General features: G+C 44.6%; 2 protein-coding genes across 4 annotated transcripts in view; one reads left to right on the top strand and one right to left on the bottom strand.

Moving 5' to 3' along the window:
• Window positions 1-5,753, top strand: part of crim1 (cysteine rich transmembrane BMP regulator 1 (chordin-like)) — a 51,213-nt gene extending 45,460 nt beyond the window's left edge. For all 3 annotated transcript variants that reach the window (XM_035609732.2, XM_035609730.2, XM_035609729.2), the window contains 4 exons: window positions 919-1,140; window positions 1,975-2,097; window positions 2,819-2,997; window positions 3,341-5,753. In XM_035609732.2, coding sequence (XP_035465625.2) covers window positions 919-1,140; window positions 1,975-2,097; window positions 2,819-2,997; window positions 3,341-3,535 — 719 coding nt within the window. In that variant the 3' untranslated portion in view covers window positions 3,536-5,753. The remainder of the gene's footprint in view (window positions 1-918; window positions 1,141-1,974; window positions 2,098-2,818; window positions 2,998-3,340) is intronic.
• Window positions 5,754-6,457: 704 nt separating this feature from the next.
• Window positions 6,458-27,261, bottom strand: eif2ak4 (eukaryotic translation initiation factor 2 alpha kinase 4). Its single transcript, XM_035609728.2, has 39 exons — window positions 26,833-27,261; window positions 26,610-26,725; window positions 25,866-25,968; window positions 25,571-25,744; window positions 25,021-25,101; window positions 24,670-24,821; window positions 24,470-24,570; window positions 24,208-24,365; window positions 23,574-24,109; window positions 22,972-23,087; window positions 22,276-22,430; window positions 21,716-22,164; window positions 21,570-21,642; window positions 21,380-21,469; window positions 21,177-21,299; window positions 20,984-21,088; window positions 20,736-20,799; window positions 20,558-20,637; window positions 20,310-20,411; window positions 20,174-20,224; window positions 19,835-20,071; window positions 19,170-19,245; window positions 18,701-18,822; window positions 18,368-18,417; window positions 17,669-17,837; window positions 16,935-17,051; window positions 16,716-16,781; window positions 16,435-16,605; window positions 16,214-16,348; window positions 15,839-15,946; window positions 15,417-15,545; window positions 13,666-13,752; window positions 12,857-12,969; window positions 12,711-12,769; window positions 12,113-12,216; window positions 11,437-11,505; window positions 10,479-10,523; window positions 9,447-9,562; window positions 6,458-6,909 (listed from the first exon to the last, which is right to left on the bottom strand). Exons 1-39 carry the CDS (start codon window positions 26,962-26,964, stop codon window positions 6,852-6,854), a joined length of 4,992 nt encoding a protein of 1,663 aa, XP_035465621.2. The 5' UTR covers window positions 26,965-27,261; the 3' UTR covers window positions 6,458-6,851.
• Window positions 27,262-27,401: the final 140 nt, after the last annotated feature.

Here is a 27,401-nt window from a genome sequence, read left to right as displayed (position 1 = left end):
GCAGTGCATGTGGCCCGCCTTCACCCAGCGGCCGACGGCGGAGGTTCATCTAATGTTCTCGTTGCTGGAAAGGCAAGAATGTGACTAGTCTCTCTGGATCTGCGTCGTTCGTACGGTTATGGGAATAAACTCTGACACAAATGTCAAGGCGAACACAAAGGGAACCACACGCATGTTTTATTTACACCTGCACCCAAACACTCGGGCCTCGCTCACACACTCGAAAAAAAAAAGGAAAAAAGAAAACATATCCCGAGCACTCTCGAGCATGAGGCCCACAAATCAGCAATGCATGACTGCGCCTGAGAGCTGCTCCTTGAGAATGCCGGCCCGCCTTATCGCTGCATCTCCCCCTCACAAAAGCAGATTGTCAGAGGCCGGCCTTTGATATATGTATGGGCCTGGTCACCAGGAATGTGGGAATAAGAGACATCACACTGACAGGCCCTATGATGTATGGTTACAGTAGGGTAGAGCAGTGTTTACATACGAAGCGAGTCTTTGGTCATGACAAAGCCACAGATCTCAGGGTCAGAGAGCGAGAGAGAGAGAGATAAGGTCTGAACTGACATCTGTCATATGGAGTCACTTTACCTCTGTCTGTTAACAGTAAAGCATCGTACATCTCGAACGCAGCCCTCAAGGCCTAACAACTTCTGTGGATTACGACGTTATACAGCAGAGTTGAGTCATATAGAAGCCGGTCTCTCCATGTATTTATATACAACTCAGACTAAATTAGTTCTTTCAGTTCAAAAACGGCAAATGACGACAAGTTCAACTGTGGCTCGGACTTTACATTGCCAAGTCCCATTCAGTTGGAAAACGGGCTGGAACACAAATCCGTGTCCTACCTTCACCTCTGTGCACTTTCATGACGAAACCGTTTTTTTTTTTTTTACCCGTGTGCCACCACAGAGGAGACGCTGAGCCCCTTGCTGCCCGTGAACAACAGCCAGCAGGAGTACTGCATCACCAGCGACGGAGACGTGATGCTGGTCGGAGACTCCTGGAAGGCGAACGCCTGCACCAGCTGCACCTGCAACAACGGCACCATTCAGTGTTTCTCTCAGCGCTGTCCGGCTGCCAACTGCAGGGTGCCCGTCTTACGCAAGGGCCAGTGCTGCCCACACTGTCTCGGTGAGTATTTTGGTGCATGTCAATGAAGAGAATGCCGCCTTGTGCCAAAGTTGCCTTTTGAGACTTAAGTATTTTAGTTTCATTGAAAAGTAAATTTGAGTTTGCTGGAGCTTAGTGTAATAAAATGTAATTTGCTGTAATGCTTCCACACACTGAGGAGATCTGTCAAAACATACGTGACCACTGGAACAAGGCACGGCCTGTTATTGGGGAAAGTTATTATTCATAATGCCGCACGTCAAAAAAAAGTGGGCGTAACGGAGAAAATGACGGTTTTCCAGACTGAACTTGTTTGAATGTTTGTGCATTTGGACCTAGCCACTCTGGCGCTACACGGGCAAACACAATCGTTCGCAACATTCCATGCGATACACACACACACACACACACACACACACACACACACACACACACACAGGCCGCGCAGAGAAAAAAAAACATTCCTCGAGCATCCGCACATTCACACGTGTTTCCTGTCCCTGGCTGAATCGGCCCGCAACACTCTTCTCTGTGGCGGCACAGGAAGGCAAAGCTCATGTCAGCTTTTCCTATAGAGCAAAACCTAAGCATAGGCTCCCATTGTTCACCCTGACATGGAGCCGTTTCACGGGGGCCTTTTGTTTTTCTCATTCGCCAAGTGGAAAACAGAGCTTTTTTACGTAACGCCTTTACAAGAGTGGCACCGTGGAAGTTAAGAGGACAGTTCCTGGAAAAGCACAAGCTTATCAAGGACAATCGAGACATCAGGGAGTTCACACACTAACTCACAGTTTGATGTGTTTACATGTTCAGACCAGTCATATTGATAACTTAATCTTAATCCGGTGTGAACAGAAATTACGACATCAGTGCCAGTGATGGTGTCCACCAGTGCCCGTAAGACCACGCCGACTGTGACAGTGGAGAGTGCAGTGTGGATCACCACCGTCACCGTGCCGCCCATCATCGCTGATACAGGTACCCGCTTATTAAATCCTCACCGAACCAAGCCAGTCCCTGAGTATATCAAGGTTTCACTAACTTCCCATGCTCGCCCACGCCATCTTTGATCAGCCAATAGCGTTAAGAGTTCTGGTGGTCCCAGAGCCCGATTGGCGACCAAAGGCTCTGGGACGAGCCCCCAAACTCTGGAAAGAGATTGGACATGCTCCATCTGTTACTGCTTGTAAATCCCACCTTAAAATGTTCTCTTTTTTGGAATACTTATTTTGATTAAATTGTATTGTTTCATCCCTTCGTCAAGCACGTTGTCACTCAAAAGAAAAGTGCTATACAAAGAAAGCTTCTTCTTATTATTGTTATTATCATCATCTGCCATCGGTCCCCACCCAGTTAACGTCTTCATTGCTACCCACCCTCCCTTCTCCATTTAACACACTGAAAGTTGTTGTAACCTCATTAATTTGGCATCATTGCGCTCCAGTTCCTGCCAATAACCTGTGAGTGTTTAAACTAATGGGGGTTGTTGTGAAACGTAAACTAACCAAAACAATAATGATAAATTAGCATTGGCGTAACATGATCGTGAGCACTGAGGATATTTGCCAAAGACTAAAAACAAAGACCCTAAACCCCTTTTTGACTATAATAAATGTGCAGGATACAACAACGGCAATATTGGCAAATGGGGGGAAAAAGAAGCTTACTATTCAATATCAATGTTGTCTGTGTCCCACAGATGAGCCAGGTCTGGGTGAGAACTATCCCAGCCAAACGGAGATGGCCCTTATCTACCAATCAGCTGCCTGGATCCTGGCAGGTCTCCTCCTGGCCATCATCATCTTCCTCATCGTGGCGTTGCTCATCAACAAGAAGAAGAAGTGGGTGCAGATGTCCTGCTACAGCGCACCAAAGAAGGTAAAGAGCGATCTGTACATCATCTGTACATAAATCAGCTTTTTTTTTTTAAACGTTGAAGCGCTGGATTAAAAAGGTGCTAAATTATGCAGACTCCCAGATATAAATAGCAGTGAGCGCAGAGTTGATATGTGGACGGGTCGGGGGGAGTGTTAAACCTGTCATGATGTTAAGATTGAGTGGGTTTTTCACAACTCTACAATGAAATTACATAGTAGCGTCAGAAAATGAGAATTTGTATAAATTTGGAACTACCGTCAATACATCCTGCCTAAACCTGTTTTATGAACAGGCTTCGATCTAAAAATAATTGAATGTTTTTGTATTTTTCCCCCTTCCTCAGACGGTGATCCTAAAGAAGCATGTCAACAAGAACGCAGTGGTCTACATGGAGCCCTCCAAGGAGAACAAATTCCAGAATGTGAAGAACGACTGCGGCATAATTCACTTCTCCCCGGAAATGAGCTCCCCCTGTGCGGACAAGATGACCATCCCCAGGGCCAAGCTGAGCATGGGCAACAACTGGACGTCGCGCTAGAGCACACGCACCCACCCACGCACGCACGCACACACACACACACACACGCACACTCTCACACACACACACACACACCACTCAGACTCTGCAGATCAGAGCCATCCGGCACCTCCCACTCTCTCTTCCTGCTGTATCCAAGGTGATTACTTAGTAACCGTGCACACCTCGGGCGCCGCCACGTTCCCCACCCTTTTCTGTGTGACAGTAAAACCGAGGATGTTCTGTGACCATGGTGTCTTTTATCAAGTGTCCATGTGTTTGGACCTTTTGGGGAGCGGAGTGAGACGCTGAGAGGTGGACGGACGGGTGGACATGTAAAGGACGCAGCCACTCTGTGCTCTGCTTTAAAAATGGAGGCAGCCAGTTAAGGCTCCTCTGTGAGAATCAGACTTTGACTGTGAACATTGTTATATTAGTGCTTATTGTTGCCTCTTTTGAAACTGGAACCTTGGGGCAGAAAGAGGAGCATGGAGAAAAGCTTTAGGACAGGGGTTTGAGCTGTAGTTGAAAGGGGACAGAGAGGAAGCTGCCCTCCACCCGAGTGCTGCGGTGTTTCTAGGATGTAGTCATTATCATCAGCAGGGAGGCCAAAGGAAACTGATAATCCCGTTGGATCAAACTGAGTCCAGCAGCCAAATTGAATCAACAGGCTTTTTTTCGACCCCGAGATCCAAACCCCTGCTTTAGAATGGGTGGTTTCCATCTTAGTTTTTGTATATTTCTACAGTATTTGTACTAGTTGTAATGTTGTTCGTGGCCAACTCGTTTTTATCATGGTTGTCTCCATGGGGCCACACAGAAACATTTTGAAAATGCCCGTCTAAACATCCCCCCCCATATCAAGTTCAGGAAGGACGCGCTTCCCATGTAACAGCTACTCGCCTCTGCCTTCAAATGACCCGGGTCATTCCATTCAGAAAACCCCGGCAACCACAACTGTACAAAAGAAGGAATACGCAAATTTGCTCCCGAATCTGGTCGGCGATTACAGCAGCCAACGATCTTCACATTTCACACCCAGGCTAAAAAAAAAAGCCCGAGTGATATTCATCCAGGAAGAATGTCCGTTTTATTGACTGCAGAAGAGACAAAATGGTGCCAGATGCCTCATCTGGACGTGTGTGGAATGGCTTTGATACCGTGCCTCACTTCATTCACAGCTCTGTGCGTGTGAGTGCGCAGAGCTACTGTTCACACTGAATGTTTTCGGTGGTTTGTTATAATTCTTTTCAAAGCCTTAATTCTATAGCCTTAATGCATTTTCTTCGATGATACCTTGCTTTCATTTAATAACTGGTTTAGCCCGTATCAAAAAAAAAAAGTAATTTATTCACGCATTATTAAGATGAACAGATTATGTTGTACAGTGTCACTGGCGGTTCTCATCTGCTCTTCATCTACTGGGAAATTATATAATGTGGGGACAGTAGGGTTTAAAGGGGAGCGTGTTCGTAAACTGTACATAATGGTACACATTACAACATGAGAGCATGTTGAAAGAGACGTAGCACTTTTTCTTTGGAGCCAGTGTTTTTTGAGAAAGCCCACTGCAGGATTCCTGGAGGGATAAAGGCCCTAATCAGGGATTTGATAGGCGTATTAAGCACACCACGTAAACCACTCAAGTGAACACGCTGTTGCAGCTAGAGGCTCCGCACCAATCTGATCAGCACGGCGAGGGACGGAATCCGAGAAGCGTTATGAAACTAACTTCAGGTTTCATAGGAAAAAAGTTCTGGATCAGAGTTCTCAATCTATTGCCAATTTTGCTCAACACAAAGAACATTCGGACGCCAAAATCCGAAGGCCAATTAATGCTGAGGTGTTTTAGTAACAGTAGATTTATGTTTGAATCACGACCATGTGCTTTAAGATGAAGAGGCGACTGTAAAAGCTTACGCAATACTTTGTTCTTCCATGTGTAAAAAATAAGAAAGTAGTTTAAATTAGTAGGACAGAAGATACCTTATTTATTTTTTCACATAGCTTTATTTATTAATACTAAACTATAGTTTGAGGTTGTTTTTGTTTCCCTTTTTGAAAAAAATGAACTTTTGGTAGCTGAAGCTGCTGTACATTGTAGACCATTTACCATTTGTATCTGCTATATTCTATTCAACCTTATTTATTTCACTGTTGCAGACCCTTGTAAATATGTTTCCTAGATGATGAACTGTAACATTTACACTTATTTTGAAAAATAAATGTGTGAACCAAAGTGGCCACCGCATACTTGAAGTGGTTCGGAGGAGTAATCCCCGAAGCTGCAGTGATTTCATCCAGCGCGGTACCTGTCGTCGGTTTTTTATTTCACAGCAGATTTGCGGACTCTGCTTGCACATCTGGTCCTGGACTTCTGCTCGAAATGGGAATTTGTCTCATCTAAGGTCCTTTAAATCTGATTGTTTTCTCTTGCTTACCATGGTTGTTCCCTTATCTCAGTAGCACAGATGTCTTTAGCATTGGCGGGTTATGTTTTGGGGGGGGGGGGGGGGGGGGGTCTCTGAGATTTGAGTGCTAGTGAGGGCAAGTAGACCTCATCTGTCCAAGGGCTAATAAAACACCGGAAAACACAAAGACCTGCAGGCCGGAGCTGGAAACCTGCGTAATCCTCAGTGCAGACGGCACTGTTGTCTTGACTTGTCCGTCAAAGCTTGCTCATAAACTTCAAGGTGAGGAAGCTTCTCCGGAAGGATCAACAAAACAAACAGCAGGGTCAGCTTCCCAGACCTTGAAAATGTAAAACACTGCAATACAAAGACTTTTAGGCTATCAGCACGAACTGAACCATAACTCGTTTCATATTAAATACACTATGTATAGATTGTGAGGTACGTGCTCATTAATCATCAGGGTCCTCGGAATGCAGACAACTGTGATATACTCGCATGAACACTTGAAAAACCACCAAATCACAGCACGTGGAAAAGAGGTGATTTATTCCTATAATCCATCTTGTGGCTAATTGGAAATGTAAAACTGTTTGTACTCATGACACATAGTCCTCAGTAAAAAGCCCTTGCTCAAATTCTATAACCCTATTAAGGCAAAGTCCATCAAACCTCCCATATACTTTTTTCTTAAGAAGACATTAAAACACTGAAATCTTTGGGAAAGTGATGGGGTTTGGGTTGAAAAGTTTGGTTACCAATGAACATGATAAAAAAAAAGAACATTTGTGTCTTTGTGGCTCACGTTTTCCAAATAGAGAAGATAAGAATCAGTCTTCAAGCAGATTCTGTTGGTCCAGTGATGAAGACTGAAGTCTTTGGGAGTCTACTTGTCATCGAGCGGGATGGGATGTGTCCTCAGTTTTTCATAGAAGGATCTTGTAGTAGTCGTCCTTGTAGCTGTACAAGACGACCACAGGCATCCTGTAAGGAGACAACATCTGTCAGTTTTTAAGATTTGAGATAACATTAAAAACAAAAAAAAAACATTAGCCAGGACTCCCAAATGCACCAATTAGGGAAAAAATTAAAATTCCTCCAGGAGAATTTCCAAGATCTTATCCAGGGTGATGAGAGTCCCATACCTCAGTGTAGAAATGAACATTACCTAAATAACCAGGATGAAAAATCACTAGATTCAAAATGACTTTACACTATCACCTACAATATTTGTACCCTCCAGTTTGTAGCCTGGCCAATGGGAGGGCTCAAGTGATGACGTTGTCTGTTGTCAACTACTACTACTAAATGTTCATGAAATTGTAATTACTCAGAGGATCCCTAAACTGTTCAGCTGGACGCATCAAAATATCAATTTGTCCAATATGTTGGCTTATAATGGTCATCAGCCCCAGCTGTGCGTTGTGTTTAGTGTAAGCAAAGTGTCACCCCTTAAGATGGCAAACATGATGATCATTACACAGAGTAACCATCTGAATATTAGCTTGTTAATGGGAGTCATTTTAACATCCTGAATGTAAGCATTTAGCATTTGGTCAGCATTTACTGTAGCTAAAAGCAGACAACACTGCCTAATGCCATGTTAATGTCATTTGGGAATTATCCGAATTTAGAGTTATTCAACTTGTAGAAAGCATTGATGTTCTGATTACAAATGGAGGAAGTGATATTTTTTGGACTGTCTATCCACAGTATTTTAATCCACACACAGCCGACCCTGTAACCATACAACCAGCTCCATAGCGTGACCATTCACGAGTTTGTTGACGTTGGAATCTTTCCCGTTTCTACCATTAATCCCACATGATTAGAACGTGGCGTGAGTAAATGCTAGCTCGACTGTAGACGCTTAAGTCTTGTTAAAACAGTGTTGGAGACAGTGAGCGGGCAGGCAGCAGCTTTTGGTAGTGTTGTCATGTCGTACACGAAGGGCCGTACTTTGCCCACCGTGGTTTTGGCTGAAAGCAAAGCTCCCGGACCAGGACGCCCCTGGGATAAGTCTAGTTTATGGTCTTGCTTGTAGCCAGGTGGCTGCATGGGCCTTTTCACTCACTCATCTGGCCTCAATTGCCTGTGCCCCACATTCGATGAAAACAACTAAACAAACGTATAAAAACACATGCTGAATATATCCATTGTTGCCTCTATGACGCTCATTTATCAGGAAAGACTCCCCCCCCCCCCTCTAAATGGCAAATCAAACACACACCAGAGACAGGAAATTAAAACCAACTGCTCTGGAGAGGCGGATGGGAAGCCAGAAAGAGAGGCTTTGATTTGTTCTTTTTTTTTTGGTTACCATCTCATTCATGAATGAGAAAATCTGTTAAATCCCTCACAGGGTCCGTCTCTATGGGCATTCACAAGCATCACAACACTTGAAGCTCAAACCCTGAGGATTTAAACTAGTATATAAAAAGAAACATTCCACTGGGGATTTTTGCAAATATCAACTGCTCCCTCCACAACCACAGTACTGGACGACGTTAACAACCCCCTCGGCGCTGCAAACTCAGTGTCACTCAACTGAGGTGTTAGACGACACACACACACACACACACACATCAGGAGACCAAACTGGGAAAATCCTTCTCGAGGTTTCACCTCAGGAAATGGGATCAGCTGAGGATTTAATTTTCTGCAAGGCAGTAGTTATCTGTCTAACAGCTCTCTTTGAAAGAGTCACTGTTACACCTGGAGCGTGTGGGCTTGGTCGGAGCGACGGAGTGGCTGCTGCACATAAAAGGCATTCTGCCTCTTTTACCTTTTCTAAAAAGTGGTCTATAATGTATTCCACTGTTTGCCTCTGGTTTCATTTTAATAAAAAAATAACAAGTCAGTAGTGGATGGAAGGCTCTCTGGCTCATCTTCCATGATGGCTCCCACCGAGATGAGACGTCTGTAACAGGTCGTGAAATGTCTTTACAGTGTCACGTTCCTGTTGTTTCCGAGAGGGAACAAGTTTAATATAAAGCATTTCACACTAAAGCCAAAGCTGAACATGTGAAATGGGATATTCAAAACAATTTAGGTCCTTTCCTTTGCAATTTTTACTTTCAGTTTCCTGTCCTTTGCCTCATGTAAATCACGCCCGCGTTCCTAAATTTCCACCTTTTCTTAATTGTCTGACTTGTTCCAGAGTCACTCAAGCATCCTCATCATAGGATGCTTGAATGACTTAAAACTTAACATATTAAAATCATTTCTTCCATTCATTAAAAAGCTGCAGGGTTGAGAGGAAAGTGAGTATTGACAGACTTCTTTGCCAATGCACAGTGTTATTGATGACATTCATGTGATCAATTTGTCGCAGATGTTAAGCCACATTAGCAGCCTGGCTCAGAATGGCAATGCTCAAAGCACCAGTGAACAGCCCCCGAGAGCCGCTAACATGGCTGCAGACTCTAAATTTACAATCAATTAATAATGATAATATGACAGCTAGCTAAGCCTGGCAAGAAACAAACCCAAACGTGCAAGAATCACACATGCAAAAGCACCTTTTTGTAATTTTGTAATGGTGGATCTCATCGCAGATGGACTTCAGGTAGCGCTGCTTTGGAAGCCGAGACAACAGAGTCTTCACGCTGCTGTTGAACTGCTCTTCACCGTCAAACTGGGAGGAAAAAGGGAAGAGGACAAAACAACAGAATGTGTAAAAGATAAGGCTGTGTGACATATCGATGCTGAAACACACGCAAAACTCTCTGATGCCGAAAGAAGCCCGGCGCGGTTTTGTTTTACTGTCGGAAATCGTGGAGACTCTCCAACAACGTGTCTCACAAGCTGCCATGTTCTACACCTGACAACCAAAACGTCGACTGCATTTTGTAGGAATGAATGGAGTTGTTCATCAGCGGCCTCGCAGCTTATTTTTGCATGTCAAGTGAAGCAGAGGAGTGAAGCTACAAAGCTACAAAGGGTTTATTATAGATTTCCTCAGTTCCTTGTGTGACTCGAGCTAAGTTGCCATATTTAAAACAGGCCTTTCCTGCACGCCTGGCTGCGGACACTGTGTATTGTCATGTAAACTAAATGTGTTTCCTTTGACACTACTATATAGGTGGCCCATTCATTTATGGAGTGGAGGCTTTTTCTTATATAAGAGCGGTGTTAGGAGCATGTTTTCAGCTTTCTTCGTGTTTCTTAGCACAATATAATTAAAGTCTTCTTTTTTTTTTTTAAACCTACATTGAAAGGAGCCAGGTTTTTACGAGTGCCGTCAGGAGTTTGGAATGTGAATATTAACACCTCCTACGTGTGCGTTCTGTTAACCGTATTGCGTGTCTGTCGCACATGTGAGCATTTTTAAAGGAGTGAAAGTCAGACCCTCTAACGGGCCGGGGTGTTCCCTCACTGCACTCCTCATTAGACAGGACTGTAAGGAAGGAGACGGGATCCCCTCTTCCTGTCTCGAATCCTGACCTCTATTGGCTGTTTTTTCCACTTCCCCCCCTCCCTCCAACCCTTCACTATGATGCAGCCTTTTATTAACTCTACAGTGTTGTTGATGAAGCCTGTAAGGGACCGACCTCCAGGGACAGGAAGTTGATCAGCGTTTCCTTCTGCAGGTCCACCTGTGGGATACAAAAGACAGCAGGGTTACACAAAAACACAATGGGCAACTCCTCTATACAGAACACAACGTATTACGCAGTTTGATTAAAGTGGCCACTTTACAATGGAATACTCCAATCATAATGACACTAAAAATATTAACCGTTGAACCCTCTGCCCGACGGGTTGTGTAATTCTTTCAACATAAAGTAATCCAGGCAACTCCAGCGTCAGAAAATAAAACTTTTAATTCCACTTTCACATTGCTCTTACCGGGCCCGAAAGCACTTCATGTCCCTTTTCCAGGAAGGGACTAATGAGGTTTATCACTAGAAACTGAAGGCTGTTGTGTTCCAGTGTGACTGATGGACAAACGGGCTGCTGACATGGACAAACTCTGAATTACAGGCCTGTGTACCTGCCGATGCGCTATCAAGGTGATTACGCCTGTATTTATAACTGAGATTAACTCTTGCGCTGCTGATGCAATCCAGACCCCGGCAGGGATGACAAATGTATTTGGAATATGCAGCAATATGGTGTTAAAAAAGGACAAGCAGGGATTATTTACTTTGAGAATATCTGGCCATAAATCTCCAACTCAACCAAAAAAAAAACTCGATATGGCAATGATTTACACCCCCCAAAACTGACACACTGGCTGCCTTCTGTTTAGTGTTCATTGTTCTGCAGCGACTGGAATGAATTCACCGCAATCTCATCTCTGGGAGGGGATTTTAGTTTGAGGCAAATAACTATATAAGGGCTGCACCCAGCGATGTTTACTGTTTTAGATATCAAAAGCCCCGGCCTTGCTCTGTGATTTCACACATGAATTCAAGAGATAAGGTGGGAGAGTAAAAAAAACAAAAAAAACAACAAGGGGAGCTGGGATTGGGAGGGATAACGGGGGAAAACAAACAAATGACTTACCGCCAGAATCTCAATGTCATTGCTATTGTTCTGCAAAATGCTACCAAGATTCTGTAATCTGGTTTGGATCTGAGCGAGAGAGAGAGAGAGATTCAAAGAGCAACATAGGAAAAGGGTGGAAGAACATAATAATTTGTTACATGAAAACAAAAAAAACAAAAAAGCAAGAAAACAAAAAGGTCATATTCACATGCAATCATTTTATGAGCAAACAAGTAACAGACACACATGAAGAAAACGTAACCATTTTTTTTTCCCTTCTTTTGTGATGCCTCGTGTCAGTTAAGGTTCTTGATTGACTGTTTGCACACTTGTGTTCAGATGACGAGGCTCAGTTACAGACTCCAGTGTCAAATATATTGGATAACAGTCAACCAGTGGGATGTTTGCACTCAGCAAGTGTTTTTTGAATCAGAGAAAAATTTGGTTTCATTCAATTCATTCATTCAATTCATTCGGCTAGTACAGATATTTAGCCTGCTAGATATCTGGCCGAAGTTTGGTGAGTCACTTCGATCGCTTCATTGGCAGTTAACACATAGCAATCCAGTGTTGATTTGCGAGCCCTGACCTAAACAATTTTGGGTTTTTTGTTTTCGAGTGAAAAATCTGGCTTAAAATCGTCTAGTGTGAACTCTGAATAAGTTCAGTGTGTGTGTGTGTGTGTGTCACAAACCTGAGTCTCATAGCGTCGTCTAGCACTGGAGGACACCTTTTCTGGGCTGATGACGTTTACATTCATTTTCAAGGTGCAGCTGCTCCCATGCTGCTCTGAAGAGCCTGGAGACAAAAACAAAAGAACCATTTCCACATTTTATCCAATAATAAGTGCTTTTGCACATTTCCAGAATTTAATGTGGGGTGGGTTCCTCACACCCCAAAGGCACAATGACAATTACAACTGCCCTCAATGACTGCTGCTGCTGTCGGCTAACTGTGAGTTTGTGCCAGAAGTGGTGTGAAATTTAACACTTGAGCTTATTCGTCAATTCATTCGTCACACTGGGTAAGAAATCAGCTTTAATGCCAGAAGTGTAAATGCAACACTGGGATCAGTCATACTTTACAGATAGCACATTCATTACAGAATTCTGACTCATATTTTAACACTTAAACGACAGGCAGCACTTTGGTGGAATCACAGCGCAACTGTACGAAAACAGAGGTGTGACTGTGTCCATGCTACAGTATGGCTTTAAGGTTACAAAAACACAGCACATAGGAGCTGACTGTAAGACGTAAAGCTGGTGATCGGACGGAGCTGAATACAGCACCTGTGGTGTTAAGCAGGGATCCTTTGGGGTTCTGCAGGGACATGCTTTCAGGGATTTCTCTGCAAGAGCACAAGGACAACATTTACAAGAACGAGCCTTTTTACTTCGTTCACAGATGTCTGAGCGTTAAACCAAATGTTCTTTACCTGATGTTTCTCTCCTCTGAGAATTTGGTCCGACATTTCTGAATGATGTGGTCCACCAGGTCAAACTCAGGAATCCGTTTCTCGGACTGTCTGTCCCTCTCAAAGGATTTTACCTGGAGAAAGTAAATGACTTATTGTGTAACACTTCTGTAAACGACCGTCCCATTATTCCCTCCTATAAAACTGTTTGGAAAGGACCATGATCTGCAATGCTACTTTCAGAAAGGCTGTTTTCTTTAGTGAAGAAGCCAGTGTAGTTGTTTAATAACCTACTGTGTTGCTACCAATTAAAGGTAAGTTAGACTTCACATATTAGAAGACTTTCTAAATAAGAGAAAAGTATACACTGATCATCCACAACATTAAAACCACTGACAGGTGAAGTGGATAATGTCTTATCTTCTTATAATGCAATGTTCTGCTTGGAAACCTAAGCATTCATGTGGGTATTCCAAAATATAGGAAGCACGCCCCGCCGTCAGCAGCCTCAACCAGCAGGTCAATGTGCCGTCATATTGGAAAAACTGCTCAGAAAGGAGCAGCTGGGAGAAGAATTCAACAAAGAGCCCAAAGCTTTGACTAGGCATCCAAATCCCCAAGATCCCAATCCGATCAAACATGTAGGATACGTCGGAAGAAGCCAGATCCACAGAGGCCCCCCACCCACATATCCCACAGGACCCAAAGGATCTGCCAATGTCCCAACACCACAGGAGACCCCCAGAGCTGTTTTGGCAGCACGAGAGGGACCTACACAATTTTAGGGTGGTTTTAATTTTGTGGCTGATCTGTGTACTTTGTTGCGTTACCTTCACATAGTTTCCCTCCTTGTCAGACACCAGGGCCATGCAGGTGATGCCGGCCAGCTTGCAGTGGTCCAACAACGCCTCCTGAGACTGAACACACAGAACGACAAAAGCGTGAATAACTCAAACACACACTTTGAGTGGTGGTTTCAAGGTGAGACTCAGTTGAACTAGGCGAAACATTCACTGCTAGAATTCTGCCTCTCTGGCTTCGAACTGCTGTCCTCATACAGGTTTCAAGGTTTTAGAAACAAGTAATTCTTCCACTAATGACTAAAAGTTGCGCAACAAGGTAGGAAAAAAGGTGGACCCTGATTCTATAGCAGCAGTTATTTGCTTCAAAGTGTTTGGCTTGAAGAGGGTGGGTATATGTTTGTGTCAGCCCAATTTATTCTATTTACCTCCACCTACCTGCCTCCTCTCCTAGACGAGCTAACTGTGGCGCAGGACAAACCTCTCATGTAAACCTTAAGATTACCTCTTTTCTTACAACGTTCTCATTGACAGAACAAATTAAGTCAAAGGAGAGTGACTGCCTGGAGGTCAACGGGCAGCTGTGGGCCGTGCGCCTCAGCTGACCTCATGTGGAATAGGTTTTTGCCATATTTGGCTAATAAAAGCAAAAAGAGTGGAACCGTCTCCTGAGGATGAAATAAAGCTGCAGATTTGGTCTTTTAAGAGGTCAACATGTGAAAGGTGTTAACAAAAAGTCAAAAGGAGGAGGTCCGGACAAGACATTCTCGCCATCTTGACACTGGTCAAGGTATTGGCCTGTATACATAATGAACACAAACACACACACATACACACTCCTGAAAATGTGGAACTTAATGCTGCTTATTTTCAGTCGAACCCAACCCTTCCTAATTGCTTTTAAGAATTCAGGGGGAAGGAAGGCAGCCAATTACATTTGTCCTGGGCCAGAACAAAAGACAATGAAGACCATTAAAGCAAATTCTTACACACAGCAGAAGTGGGAAGTTAAAACAACAAAGAGAGCAAAGGGGGAAAAAACAAAGGGTATTAAAATGTGGGCAGAGGGCCATATGCCACGGAGGGTGTTTTACACGAACACACACAAACAGGGCTGACACGGGTTTGTCACATAAACACGAAAAGTGTGACGGAGCCGTGGTATCTGGATATTTGCGCCAGAGGATAAATTACTTTGCTATGATGGGACTGATCCTAGCTTGATTGTTGTCCAGTTACTGTACAATTTATGCAAACATGAGCTCATCAATTAACTTCATCACAAATTCCTCTCGTAGATGAAGATGTGGTGTCGCAAAAAAACCTCTTTCACACACAACCGCAGCTCTTTCTTTCGCTTTTGTGGAAAATTCACTGATGCACATGCATGTTCAATGTACATGAACAATGACGTGATGAATGTTTCAGGTGAGCTAGTATGAACGGTCGTGTGGATGGAGAGTTTCAGTTTTAAAACGGAACACCATTTTAAAAACTAAAGTGTAGTATGGTTGTAGCCTGAGAAATGAGGTGATGCACCAGCACTGGCAGGAAAGTCTGCTGACAAGTGAAAATAGTTTTGCAGATATTCAACACTTTTTAAGATCTCTAGGATGATACAAGGAGAATGCATTTTGGTAATTAAAACAGTGTAAATCTATCTTTGGTGATAAGGAAACCTTAAAAGCAGAGCACCTTTAAATCCAGACTGCTTTGTTTTGTGCTTCCACAAGTACAACTGGTCATACAGTGAAAGTAAGACCACCAGGCAGGTCCCTAACCTGTGAGACATCGTAGGCGATGTCGGCAGAGACGCCGGCGCTCCACAGCTTCTGGATAACGTTGACGGCTTTGGACATTGAACAATGTCCCACTGGGACCACGAGGGCATCGCAGGAGCTCACTAATGGCTGATGTAGAGAAAAAAATAGACAGTGTTAAAATACAGTATCAAATACTAAAAAGGTGATGCAATAACTCCATGGCATCAAGAGTCACAGTGATCATAGTTATTAACATGTTTCTAAAAGTGTCTGTGTGGCGGCCGACTGCTGTAATAAGGCATCATTAAATATGAAACTCTTGTCTGCTGCTCCTTCATTACAATAATCAGGGATGTCACACCTCAGTATGTGTGTGTGTGTGTGTGTGTGTGTGTGTGTGTGTGTGTGTGTGTGTGTTTGTGTGTGTGTGTCTCTCTCACTGGCTCTTCCATGCTGGCTATAGCTGCACAGACTTTGTCCAGAGCCACGCTGGCCCCTACTGCAGAGGGGACTGGTACTGTGGAGACTGGCCCTCTAGACTCCAGGATCTAGCAGAGTAGAGAAAAACTGCATAAAGATGCAAAATAGACTAAATCACCAACACAACCTTATATGGGATTAATGAAATGCAGCCAAAAACAGCTATATTTGCGGTTGGTCAATAAATATAGTTTGCACACAGCACATGCATGTGGAAGGAAAAGCTTTGCCCATATTTTTAGAATAATAGCTGCAGATATTTTTTCTGCATGACTGAGCTGATTTATTTATTAGTTTTAACATGTGGAACGTGGACAAATGATGGTAAAACCTACCAAGCGGTCATAGCGTCCTCCAGCAGCCACGATATCTGGCACCGTTCGCTTGCGTTTCTTGATAAAAGCCACGAACTGGAACATGACCCCTGAGTGGTGCTGCACCTTGTACACTAATCCCAAGTAGACCACCACCTGTCGGTCAGATACGTGTACGTTAAAAGAGAAACGGACACACTGGCTCCTCTTTTAACCTTCATACACCTCAGTGTTTAAATCACCTGCAGTTTCACTCCCAGTCTACGCAAAAGCACCGTGAGCTCCTCCAGGTCCTTGAGGCCCTGCTTGGCCAGTTGGGAGACGGCGCTCTTCTGTTTGGTGAGTGATGTTAGCAGTGGCGCCACGTCCTGCAGATTTCCCTTCAGTTCGATGTACTTGTACAGTGTCTGCAACTGGAAGCAGCAGAGGAGGAGAGATCTCGATGTTTGTGAGCGAGTACAAGCCGTGTCGCTGCCGGACTGATTGTTTTTACAGAAGGTTCATACACCCCACAGACACATACGCTGTTTGTTGACAGTGAGAAGTTGCAGAACTTTGCCTCCACCTCACGTTTGGTCAGCTTTTCACTCTGGGGCAAATACACACACACAGAAAAAAGGTGACAGAAATGTTAGATGACCATGTTTGGGAAAAAACACCACTGTTTATGTTGAAACCAGGATATCAGTAACAGACACGCAAAGCTTATAACATCTGTGATACATGTGTGACCTGCACTGACCATGGCGTCACACAGTATGTTGGAGGCCTGGCTCAGTTTGTCCTCGGGGACTCCGCTGTGGAGAAGGATGGCCTTCAACAAGCTGGTGTGGTTCAGGTATATGTTATAGTTCCTTTCCTGAAGTCACAAAATGCACGCAAACACACCTTTAACCCTCTTCACTACAATTACTGTCAAAACCAAGAGTACTACTGTACAATGAGCGCCTCAGTGAATAACGACCGCTGTGTCCGGCTGCCCTATCATTCTGTCTGACTCCCATTTTCTTAAAAGCTTTCACACAAAAGCGCTGGGTGGTAGAGAGAATCTATGAGGGATGAGCCAGAGACCAGACTCAAGGTTGACTGAGTTCATGCAACATGCACAGGAATTCTGCGACTGGAGACTGACGCAGCATTGGGACGTGTGGACAGGAAATGGATTGTACTGGGAGGCAGGGAAGGAAGTGGACAGGGCTGCACATACCAGATTTACTGTGTGAATAATAAATACAGTGTAAATCTGTCAGGCTTACACATACTTTGGTATGTAAGGAATGTGAGTGGGATGTAAAAAGGGGAAAAAACAACTACAGCCACCAGGTTACAATCACGGCATCTGTAGGAAAACACAGAACAATGATGCATCCAGCTGAACAACACACCGTTCTGTGGCGGTGAGTGTAGACGAGGCAGCGCAGCACAAGGCTTCAGCTCACTGGACCAGTTAAAATACAGACAGTTCGTGTGCGTAACCTGAAGTGCAGGGAATTCCTGGACTATTTCAGAGATGGTGTAAATGGTCTCAGCATCCGGGAGCAAGCTGTTGGTGACGGGTGTGATGATGTCAAAGGCGCACTCCAGGAGCTCCCTCGGGTGGGCACGGTGAGGCTTCCTGGGCCGGAACACGCGTTCAATGCTAAACCTGAAGGCAAAATAAAAGGAAACAGACACAGTGTGTATTTCCAATAGGAATGCCAAGTGTCCTATGTCACGTTTCCCAACTGGAGTTAATTTACTTGTCAGGGATTGTGTTCAAGGGGGTGAAAAAGACACTCTGGGGATGCCAACGTTAATTTCATTAGCACAGTGCAAAGATTAAAATGAGGTAAAGTGTCTGTTATATTGGTGGAGATGGGACTTCATATTCACAAACATAAAAACGATGAAGAAGCCCTAAATCTCTAGGGTTTATCACAAAGGCCTGACCACCTTCATGGATGCAAAAATCTTCCTATCGAAAAGAAAAGAAACACAAAAGAGTCTCCTAGTTTACAAAGTAAAACAGACAGTGGTATTTACATGTTAACAATAAGTAATTACAAATGAATTAGTCTAATGTGATTGCAGAGGACTTTGTATGAAGAAAATAGCTATTACCATGCAAATTATCATCACCAACTAATGAGTAAAAGCGTTGTTGGCATAAAGATGTGTTCAATTACAGAACTTTACCTTTTCAAATGTGTCACATTGTTGCGGCCGACATATCTGGCAAACGGCATCTGAGGTGAAAAGAGAGTTGAGACACTGGGTGCATGCGTATAATGACAGTGAAGTCAGAGCATACCAGCCTGTAATCAATCACACTGTGGAAACAGCCATTTAGTCCTTGGGGTTTCCTGAGGTAGCAGGATCTTAAGGCGGCTGCTGATTGCAGCTTCACACTGTGTGCATGTGTGTGTGTGTGTGTCTCTATGCAAATAGTCCGATAATGAGCATTTGTGTGCAAGCGCGGGCATGCACACCTGCCCGAGTGTGTGTGTTATGTGCGTGTGCTGGGCTCACCCGAAGGTCGTAGGGCAGCGTAACCAGCATTCCGCTGTGGTCCATGAAGCAGGCCAGCTCGCTGCCATCGTACACCTTCCTGTTTCTGGGGAGGAGCAGCGGTGTCTGGAGACGCACGGCACCTGAAGACAAGATGCTGTTTCAGTGCAACATCTGGATACTACAACATGACCCCTCGCCCTGACAGAACTGATGCATCTGAGCAGATACACCATGAGAATAAATAAATAAGTACACCTGGACATCATCAGCGGCGTGCACAGAAATAACACTCGCACCTGCGGAGAATCTGCGCTGCCCCACAGTGCACTTATTGTTTAGCTGCCACTCAATGTGGCAGATGTTGGGGTCCTTAAGTAAGGGCTTAAAGCAGGTCAGGAGTCCAAGTGGTTTGCAGTGGAGAGTCAACAAAGGCTCATGTTCTCTCACTCACACACTCACACACGCTAGACAAGCATAGTGTACTCACCATGCTTCTTGAAGATCCTGGTGATTGTTTCATACACATGCTGCTGCAATTTGGCACCGTTGAAGCTGAAGCTGCCCTGGAGGGAGACCAAACAAACAGTCTCTGTGAGGGATCAGGAGACAACGATAAAGCACTAACAGGCCTTTCTGCCTTTCTTCTGTTATGTTACACATCAGATGAGAGAAGTGGCTCAGAGGGGTTGGTGCAGCCACTCACATGTCTGCAGTGACATCTACAGGTAGAGATGGGGAACCATCTACCAAGCAACCATGTTAAAACTGAGATTACAGTTTGATTTTGCTTGTTAACAACAATATATTTCTAAAATAGACACTTACAGTAATGCTGTGTTGAACTCCTACCTGTGTCTAGGCACTTGAATTTGGTAAAAAAAAAAAAGAATTAAATAAATGTTAATTAATTTTTTTTACCAAATTCAAGTGAATCCCCAAATGTTTAAAGGTTGAACACAAGATGAGTATTCCAGATATTTTTCCTAGCAAAAATGGGGTGCTCTTCACTTTTTAATTATCTGGTTTTTAATACCAAATAAAGCACGTGGTTTATTTAAAACCAATTCAAGTGCTCTTGACAGTCCTGTGTAACAAAACCGGTATTGGGTGTCTTACTATCAGAAGCAGTGTCAACTCAAGCAACAGCCATACCTTGTGTAGGTCTATGTCGTAGGCGTAATCCATGACCGGAGATGTGTTCTGCGCAAAAAGCTGACCCACCATGGTGCGGTAGGCCTTGCCGTTGATATTGGCCATGGTGTGCTCCAGCACCTCGTGCAGCTCTGACTCCTCCATCTGAGGCGGAGGCAGCAGCTCGCTCTTGAGCAGCTCCTGGGTGGTGGGCCGCAGCGCTGGGTCGTGGTTCAACAGCCACTGTATAACCGTCCTCTGAGAGACATGAAGAAAAGGCACCGGGGAAGTGCTCAACTGTTAGACTGGAATTTAAGGGGGGGAGAAAAAGAATCCTTTGCGTGCTACAGCAAACCTCACCTGTGTTCCTTGCTCGTACTCAGTATAGTCTTCAGGGAAGATGATGGACTCCTGCAGCATGAAAAGAGATAAGCCGGATGTCCGTTTTAAAGGCCTTAGCATCTTCAATTACTTTCAGTTGTGAAAATAATCGTACCACACGCAGCTGGCTAAGGACAGAGATGCGCTCAGCCCCGGTGGTCATCGGCCTGAAGGACATCTCAAAGAGGATGATTCCCAGGCTAAACAGGTCAACTTTCTGAGGACAGAACAATAAAAAAAGAACATTAAAAAAGTCAGGGGGGGTTGACCGACAAGGACCAACAAAAGTCACACAGGAGCAACTGCACAAGTCTATGGTTATCAGCTAAAGCAGGGTGACAAATCAACATTTGAAATGCCTACCTGGTTGTAGGTGGCTTTAGTATTTCCTTGAACCTCCGGACTGACGTAGAGGGCAGTGCCGACCATGCCTGTCATGTTACCTGGAGACAGTGATGCAAAATAACACAAAGTGTTGAAACATGCATATCACCACAGACATCAAAGGTTGTGTTGTGTGAATTATGTTCAAACTCTGCACCTGTTGGGTCCAGTTTGGCCATCGCTGCAGAGCCACTCTCCTCTACTTCAAATTTACCTGCAGCCTGACAGATACATAAAGTTTCTCCACAGGTTCATAAACATCATGGCTTTAATTTTAATCTTCACAGCAAAAAGCTAGTTTGGATAAGGGAGCTACACAGTTAATCAAAATAATCCTTCACGTTAACTCCACACCATGAGTAGCTATTGCAGCCTGTCCAAAGGGTGGAACTGCTAACTTCGTACCACATTAGCAGGATGGTCTGTCGCCAGGCCAAAGTCACCAATCTTCACATGGTCCTGTGAGTCGAGGAAGATGTTGACAGGCTTCAAGTCCCTGTGAATCATCCCCTTGCGGAAAAGAAATGAAAAGATCTCCTTGGTCATGGCTCATGAAATTGCGGCGCCTTGTCTGATCAATGTTTCTGATCATCTGTACCTGCTCGTGGATGTAAGCAAGGCCGTCCAGTATTTCCCTAAACAGCCTCCATAACCGTGTCTGGTCCTGATGCAGGCCGTCGTCTATTGTGTCTCTTAAAGTGCTTTTTTCACAGTATTCCATCTGTCACAGACAGAAGACATGAGTTATACGTGGGGCACAGACCTCTAGTGGTAAAACTGGAGCATGGAGGTGAAGCTTACTTGTATGTACAGGTAATGTGCTATGCGCTGAGGTTGATCGCCGTCTGTGCTCTCGGCTGTGTCGGTCACTGGCCTTTTGCTTGGATCAAGCTGAGAAACGACACGTATATTTGTATTTTTACACTGTGTAAACTGCCAAAACAACCAAAGACAAACAAGAGGATAAATAATGAAGCGTCAATATTCAAACCTGTGACATCTCGTCTATGCTTTCGTCGCCATTGTCAAAAATGATGTCACTCCCAGAGTCGCTATCTGACGGCCTAAATGCAAAAAGAAAAAAAGAATAAGTGCTGTAAAGAGCAAGAGACAGTCTCACCACTGAAAAAAACTTACAAAAAAGAGGCACCAAACACATCTTCATCATCATCATCATCATCCTCGTCGTCGTCCTCATCATCGCTAGATTGGTGTCCACCGCACTTGGCGCTGGAGGACCTCTCGATGGAGGTGGACCACTCCACTGAGCTCGACAGGGCAAGAGGCGGTGCGACGTCCTCCGCGTTGTCAGGGAGGCCGAGTTCGTTGAGGCGCTGTGGCCCCTTTTCCGCCCGAGGAAGCTTGTCAGCTGTGCTCTGCGGCTCGGAGCTTTCACTGTTGCTCAGCACCCCTGTCGAGGGCGTCTCGTGCCGCTCGATCCAGGCGTTGTAGTAGCGGACGATATTCTCATGGTTGAGGCGCGAGAGCAGCGTCACCTCGCCTTTGATCCGTCTGAACTGCTTGCTGGCTGGGTTGACCTGGATGCGCTTCACGGCGTAGTAACAGCCATCCAGTTTGTTCTGAACCTGAGGGTGCAAGAGAGGAGTAAGGAAGTTGACACTAGGAAACAACAGCCAGCTTTCCTGCCAAAGCGGTCAGCTCATAATAAGGCTTATGTATGACATAAAGGTAGGAACCTTAATCACAGCACCAAACGCTCCTTTTCCAAGAAGCTGCAGCTCCTCAAACTCATCAAAGTAGCGTGAAAACTGCCTTTGTACCCCAGAGATGAACGGAGCATCGAGGATGTGACTCCGTGGGATGACCGACGACGCAAAGTCCACAGCAAGATCTGAGATGACAATAAGTTTAAAAAAAAAAAAAGATCAAATGTGTCGAACTATTAGATACTCTCTTTAGATTTTTAATCTTTAACCAATAACATCCCCTCTGATCTTTATCATGTCTATTTCGTAAGGGGTTTCACTAAATTTGAACAACTGTATAATATTACATTTTTGGGTTGGGATCAACTCCACAGACAAAGCTACTGTAAATGTACAAGGTAAAATAAACCAGCAGTAATTACCAAAAACAAACAAAAATTCAAAAATATGAATCAATTAATGGGTTAGTTGTCGGACAGATGATATTCTCTGTTTTCAGCGTCTTAGTTGTATAGGTTTGCTGCAATGATCTGTTTTAGATCACTATAAATTGTATATCTTTACATTTTGGACAATGTTTGGACACCATGAGCTTTCTCACTTTTTTTCCACTGTTCACTATGTATTTGTTTTGTGTAGAAGCCTGTGCTTTACAAGTTTGTTGACTCAAGTCTAGGCATCACAAAGCTGGACTTTGTACATATCGTACATGGAGGTATGAATCACCTTCTGGGCTGGCATCCTGGCACTGAGGCAGGTTCTTGGGTGACGGAGGCTTGAGGAAGGGGTGGTCCAAAAGCTGCTGGGGCGTCCAGCGCTCAGCATCATTCAGGCACAGACACCTGTAACAGAGATACGCGCAATATAACGGACCGTTCCACAGTGATGACTGTGACTGTAAGATCTGGCAGAAATGTAAGCAAACAATAATAAGGAATCTGTTAATACTGTTTTTGGAAAATTTTTCAATTGCTGAAGTTAGTTTTCCAGAGAAAATCCAAAACATTTTTGCTCTGACATTGAGATATATTGAATAATTTTCTCGGTCAAGCAAAACAAGACGTCTGAAGATGTCACTTCGGGCTCTGGGATGTTATGACAGACAGATCAGTCAGATGTTGTTTTGACCAAACAATAATTTAATTGAGAAAATAACAGGTTCATTATTCCAGATATAATTACTAGTTGCAGTCCTATGAAATTATGTTGAGACTTTTGAATAGATAAAAAAAAACTGCCTGGAAAGGAATCAGCACTAATGTACGCAGTTAATGATTTGAAGCTAAAACGTTTTATAGCTGTTTAAGAAACTGTCCATCCATACATACTTGTGGAGGAAGTCCTGAAAGTCCGCAGGCAGGCTGGTTGGCACCGTCACTGGATACTCCTTCACCTCCTTCCCCTGACTCAGAGCGAGCAGCATCAGCCCCAGGTTCCAGACGTCCCCTTTCTTGCCCGTTTTTGTCGGCATCGCTGTGGCCTCCGAGAAACGCACGTGCTGCTCGAAAACGTCTTCTTTGCACATGTCGGCAAACCTCTTCGACAGGCTGTAATCGGTCAATCGAACGTTGCCCTCGGAGTCCAACAGCACACTGGAGGCCCCCAGCTGCTTGTGGACTACAGAGTTGGAGTGAAGGTAGTCGAGCGCGGCCAGCAGCTGGGCCGTGTACTGGCAGAGTTTATCCAGCGGGACCGGGGTGTGGTTGATCAGGCTCTGGTTCAGGTTGACCCCGGAAACATGCTCCACCAGCAGGTAAACCACGAGGCAGTCGTCCTTCTCGATGGAGCTCAGTGCCTTATAATGCACCAAGTGTGGGTGGTCAAGCCTGAGGAGGGAGTTCAACTCATTTTCTGCCCCCTGGATCTATACATGAATTCAAGAGGACACGGTCATTAGTGATAGTTCTAAGCAAGTGTTCTGATTTTTATGATTTCTGTGCTTTTTTTTTTTTTTTAACTTACCTGCTTTTTACAGTTGTCAATCTTTCCTTTTTCCTGGCTGGTGAAGAACTTGCTCATCGTCTTGTTCCAGCGCAACGACCACTCGTAGACCACAGCAAAGTCTCCAGAGTTTGCCTCAAATCCATAATAAACGTTACGGCCAAGGCTCTCACTTCCACCTAACAGAAACAGAAACACAGACACAAACATATCAAACTGCTCACTACGGCGACAGTAAGCTACATTGCACCATAACAGCTGCATGGTCTCAAACAGCTCTCACCTAAACTTTTCCCTCTGTGGACAACAAGCTCTCCCAAAAAGCTGCTGTTGAAGTGAAGAAGCTCCTGCGATCGGTGGTTGTCTTCATTAATCGTGTCACGCCTGGTACGACAAACACAACTCTTAAGCCTTATCATAATGTTGCTTAATCGCGAGAAGCATTTTACTGTACGATGATTGTGCTGTGTTAGCGCTGTATACCTGTGGCGTGTGTTTGAGGTAGTCCGACGACGGTTGCCGCCTGCTTTCTTTGCTTCGGTCAGTTCAGGGGGAGCTCCCCCTGGGCTAGGTGGGCTCCTCCCTAACAGGGAGGAGTTGGCAGGGATTGTCTCATCCATAGTCTCAAGTCGCTCCTGTGAATGATGACACCACGGAAAAGGAACATTTTTAAAAAAAAAATCTGTGAGCTGAGGTGCTTTTCAATGAGCATCAGTAGAAATCACATTCCGGGGGCGTGTCCTCCCCACTCTCTCACCCCTTACACGCTAATTACTTCCCTATCAATAAAGGCTTAAAAAAAAACAAAGCCCAGCAATCATGGGGCTCAAGTACCTGTTTGGCTATTTCCTTTCTTCTCTTCTCCTCTCGCTTCTCCTCCTCTCTTTTTTGGATTACAGCCATAATCTCTTTTTCCTACAAGGATGAAAAAGAATGTAGTCAACATCCAGTTCAACCAGATCTGTTTGTCAGCTGTTGAAGATTCAGTTATTTCAGGAAATACAAACAGGATGTGTTGTGCATCATATGATCAACAAAATGTGTTTTTTCAAGTAATGGCAACTCAGTTGAAAATGACAGCAATATTCATCTAATGAACTTTTTTTGGCAAATAAATTATTATTAAGTGTGTAATAGTACAAGTTTATTATTGTGCATTCCTGTGTGCAGTAAAACAAATAAAACTAAATATTAGAATTCCTGGTGATGTGGCTATACACACATCTATCTTTGATTATTAGCCCATGCATTTTCCTCCTTAATAATTTAGTTTAAGTTGCACAGAAAAGATAATGTAAACATTCATCCTTTGTGAATGGGCCAGACAAATCAAATACGGCACAATCCCTGATAAAAACTAATGCAGCATGAATAGCTTCCTGACCATCTCCTCCTCCTGTTTGCGCTGTTGGTCCATCCTCCGCTGCTCCTCCAAGGCTTGCTTCTCCTGCTGCCTCCTTTGGTTCTTCAGCATCTCCTCGTGGAAGGAACTTGATGGAGGCTTGTTGTGCTCACTCAGGAAGCCCTGGATATGGTCCGCTAGCTCGTAAATCATCACCTAGGAGGACAGGTACGTATGTTGACAGTCGTCTACGTGTTTGTGTGTTTTCTGTTGGTGTGTGTGTGTGTGAGTGTGTGTGTGTGTGTGTGTGTTTATTTGTATGTTAGTAGATCCTCACCTCTCCACATCTCATCGCTGCCAGCTTGTTGACTTCACTCTTCAGGTTCTGGAGGTTTTCGTTTGAGAGGCCTTTGGCGTTCTTCAGCTCCAGCTCTGGAGGCCTGTTGGTGTCGCCAAAATAGAATGATCACTGGTAAACACTGAGATGGCAGTTAAGAGCTCCACACTGGATCAGTGCACTGATTGCACATGGATTACCGACAGGCAAGTGGAGCACTTGTCCTGGCACATTAAAAGCAACAGTTTTCTAGCTGTGCAGATATAAGTAGATTACTATTAAGCCATAGTAGAAAAATGTCGGGATTCATTTATACAAAATAATAGCTGCTTTAAAAACGTTGATTTCTGATTTGTTGTAATTCTGATACATTTCTCGTGCATTTCATTGCTTCCAGTGTTTCCCCTTCAATTCAATTGGGAGGGCGCCCCCCCCTCCCCCAAACCAGTAAACCTAGGGGAAACACTTACTTCTATTCCTTCATTTTCATAGAGGCAATGTACGTGTCCGTGTTCTTGAGATCAATGTTAAGGTTTGCAATGAACCTTAACAACTGACGTTGTTTTAGAGATAATTCGATATGAACATCCTCAACACCTGAATCTCTCAAACAAGTTAGTTTGTTTAGTACTTGAGGAGATGTCGGAGGCCGCTTCATTGCAGTGAAAAAGATGCTTTTTCAGCTCATGGGTGTCGTGCAGTGCAGTTGCAATAGGATAAGGTCAGGGGGTCAGTAGTACTCACACGTCTGGATATGTGGGAGGACATTTGATCTGCAGGTCCACTGTCGCGAAGCATTCCTGCCCGTTGTTCAGCCCGTTGGGTCGCAGACAGAGGTGCACCTCCGGGGGCCTTTTAACCTGAAGGGGAAGAAACCAGTCCTAGCAGTTTGAATGCATGTACACCAACTTTCTTTTCCCCGACAACACCAGAGCTAACCACAGGTGATGCTAACGCGTCCAGCTACCTTCCACGGGTCCTCGCTCCGCAGATCCCGGAAGTCATCTCCAAAGATAGAGGCGAGGGCTTCTAGTTCATTTTCCTGCTGGACCGTGTGGTCGTCTGTCGCCGCGGCTGGAGTGTGCTGCTGGCGGCTCATTCTTCCGCCGCGGCTACATGGCAGTCCTCCGGTGCTGTCACTCACTCTCTCTCTCTCTCGCACACACAGCCGTCACGCACAAGCCAGAAGAGGCTGCGCCGCCGCTAAAGCCGCTCTGCACCCCTCCGCGTCTCAATAAACTCAGAGTTTATCAAGAAGAGCAGCCCCCTGGCTGTGGTCTACTCACTCAGTGAAAATAGGACTTATCGCACGCGCGACCACAACAACGCTGCTGCTGTCGCCGCTGCCTCTGCTGCTGCTGGCGCGTGGCTGATGCCAGCGGCCCGTGTTTGTGTCGCAGGTGAAACGTCATCACGTCATCACGTCATCACGTCAACGTTGCTTCCCCAAATATGGCCGCTAGAGGGCAGAAGTGATGCTAAACCTAAACTGATGCTTGGCCTTAATGTACCACACAGGGCAGAAATACTCCAAAG

This window comes from Scophthalmus maximus, chromosome 15, assembly GCF_022379125.1.
Source record: "Scophthalmus maximus strain ysfricsl-2021 chromosome 15, ASM2237912v1, whole genome shotgun sequence".
NCBI lineage: Eukaryota > Metazoa > Chordata > Actinopteri > Pleuronectiformes > Scophthalmidae > Scophthalmus > Scophthalmus maximus.
Note: the sequence above shows the minus strand (reverse complement) of the source record. Positions and strands in the feature narration are given on the sequence as shown.

Excerpts from the sequence above, each read along its gene's own strand:
- eif2ak4 (XM_035609728.2), bottom strand. The coding sequence starts at position 26,964 with ATGAGCCGCCAGCAGCACACTCCAGCCGCGGCGACAGACGACCACACG. Across the intron at positions 16,782-16,934 it reads ACATACTGTGTGACGCCATG|AGTGAAAAGCTGACCAAACG; the intron begins GTCAGTGCAGGT and ends TATTTGCCCCAG. Across the intron at positions 16,606-16,715 it reads TCTCACTGTCAACAAACAGC|TTGCAGACACTGTACAAGTA; the intron begins GTATGTGTCTGT and ends TGCTGCTTCCAG.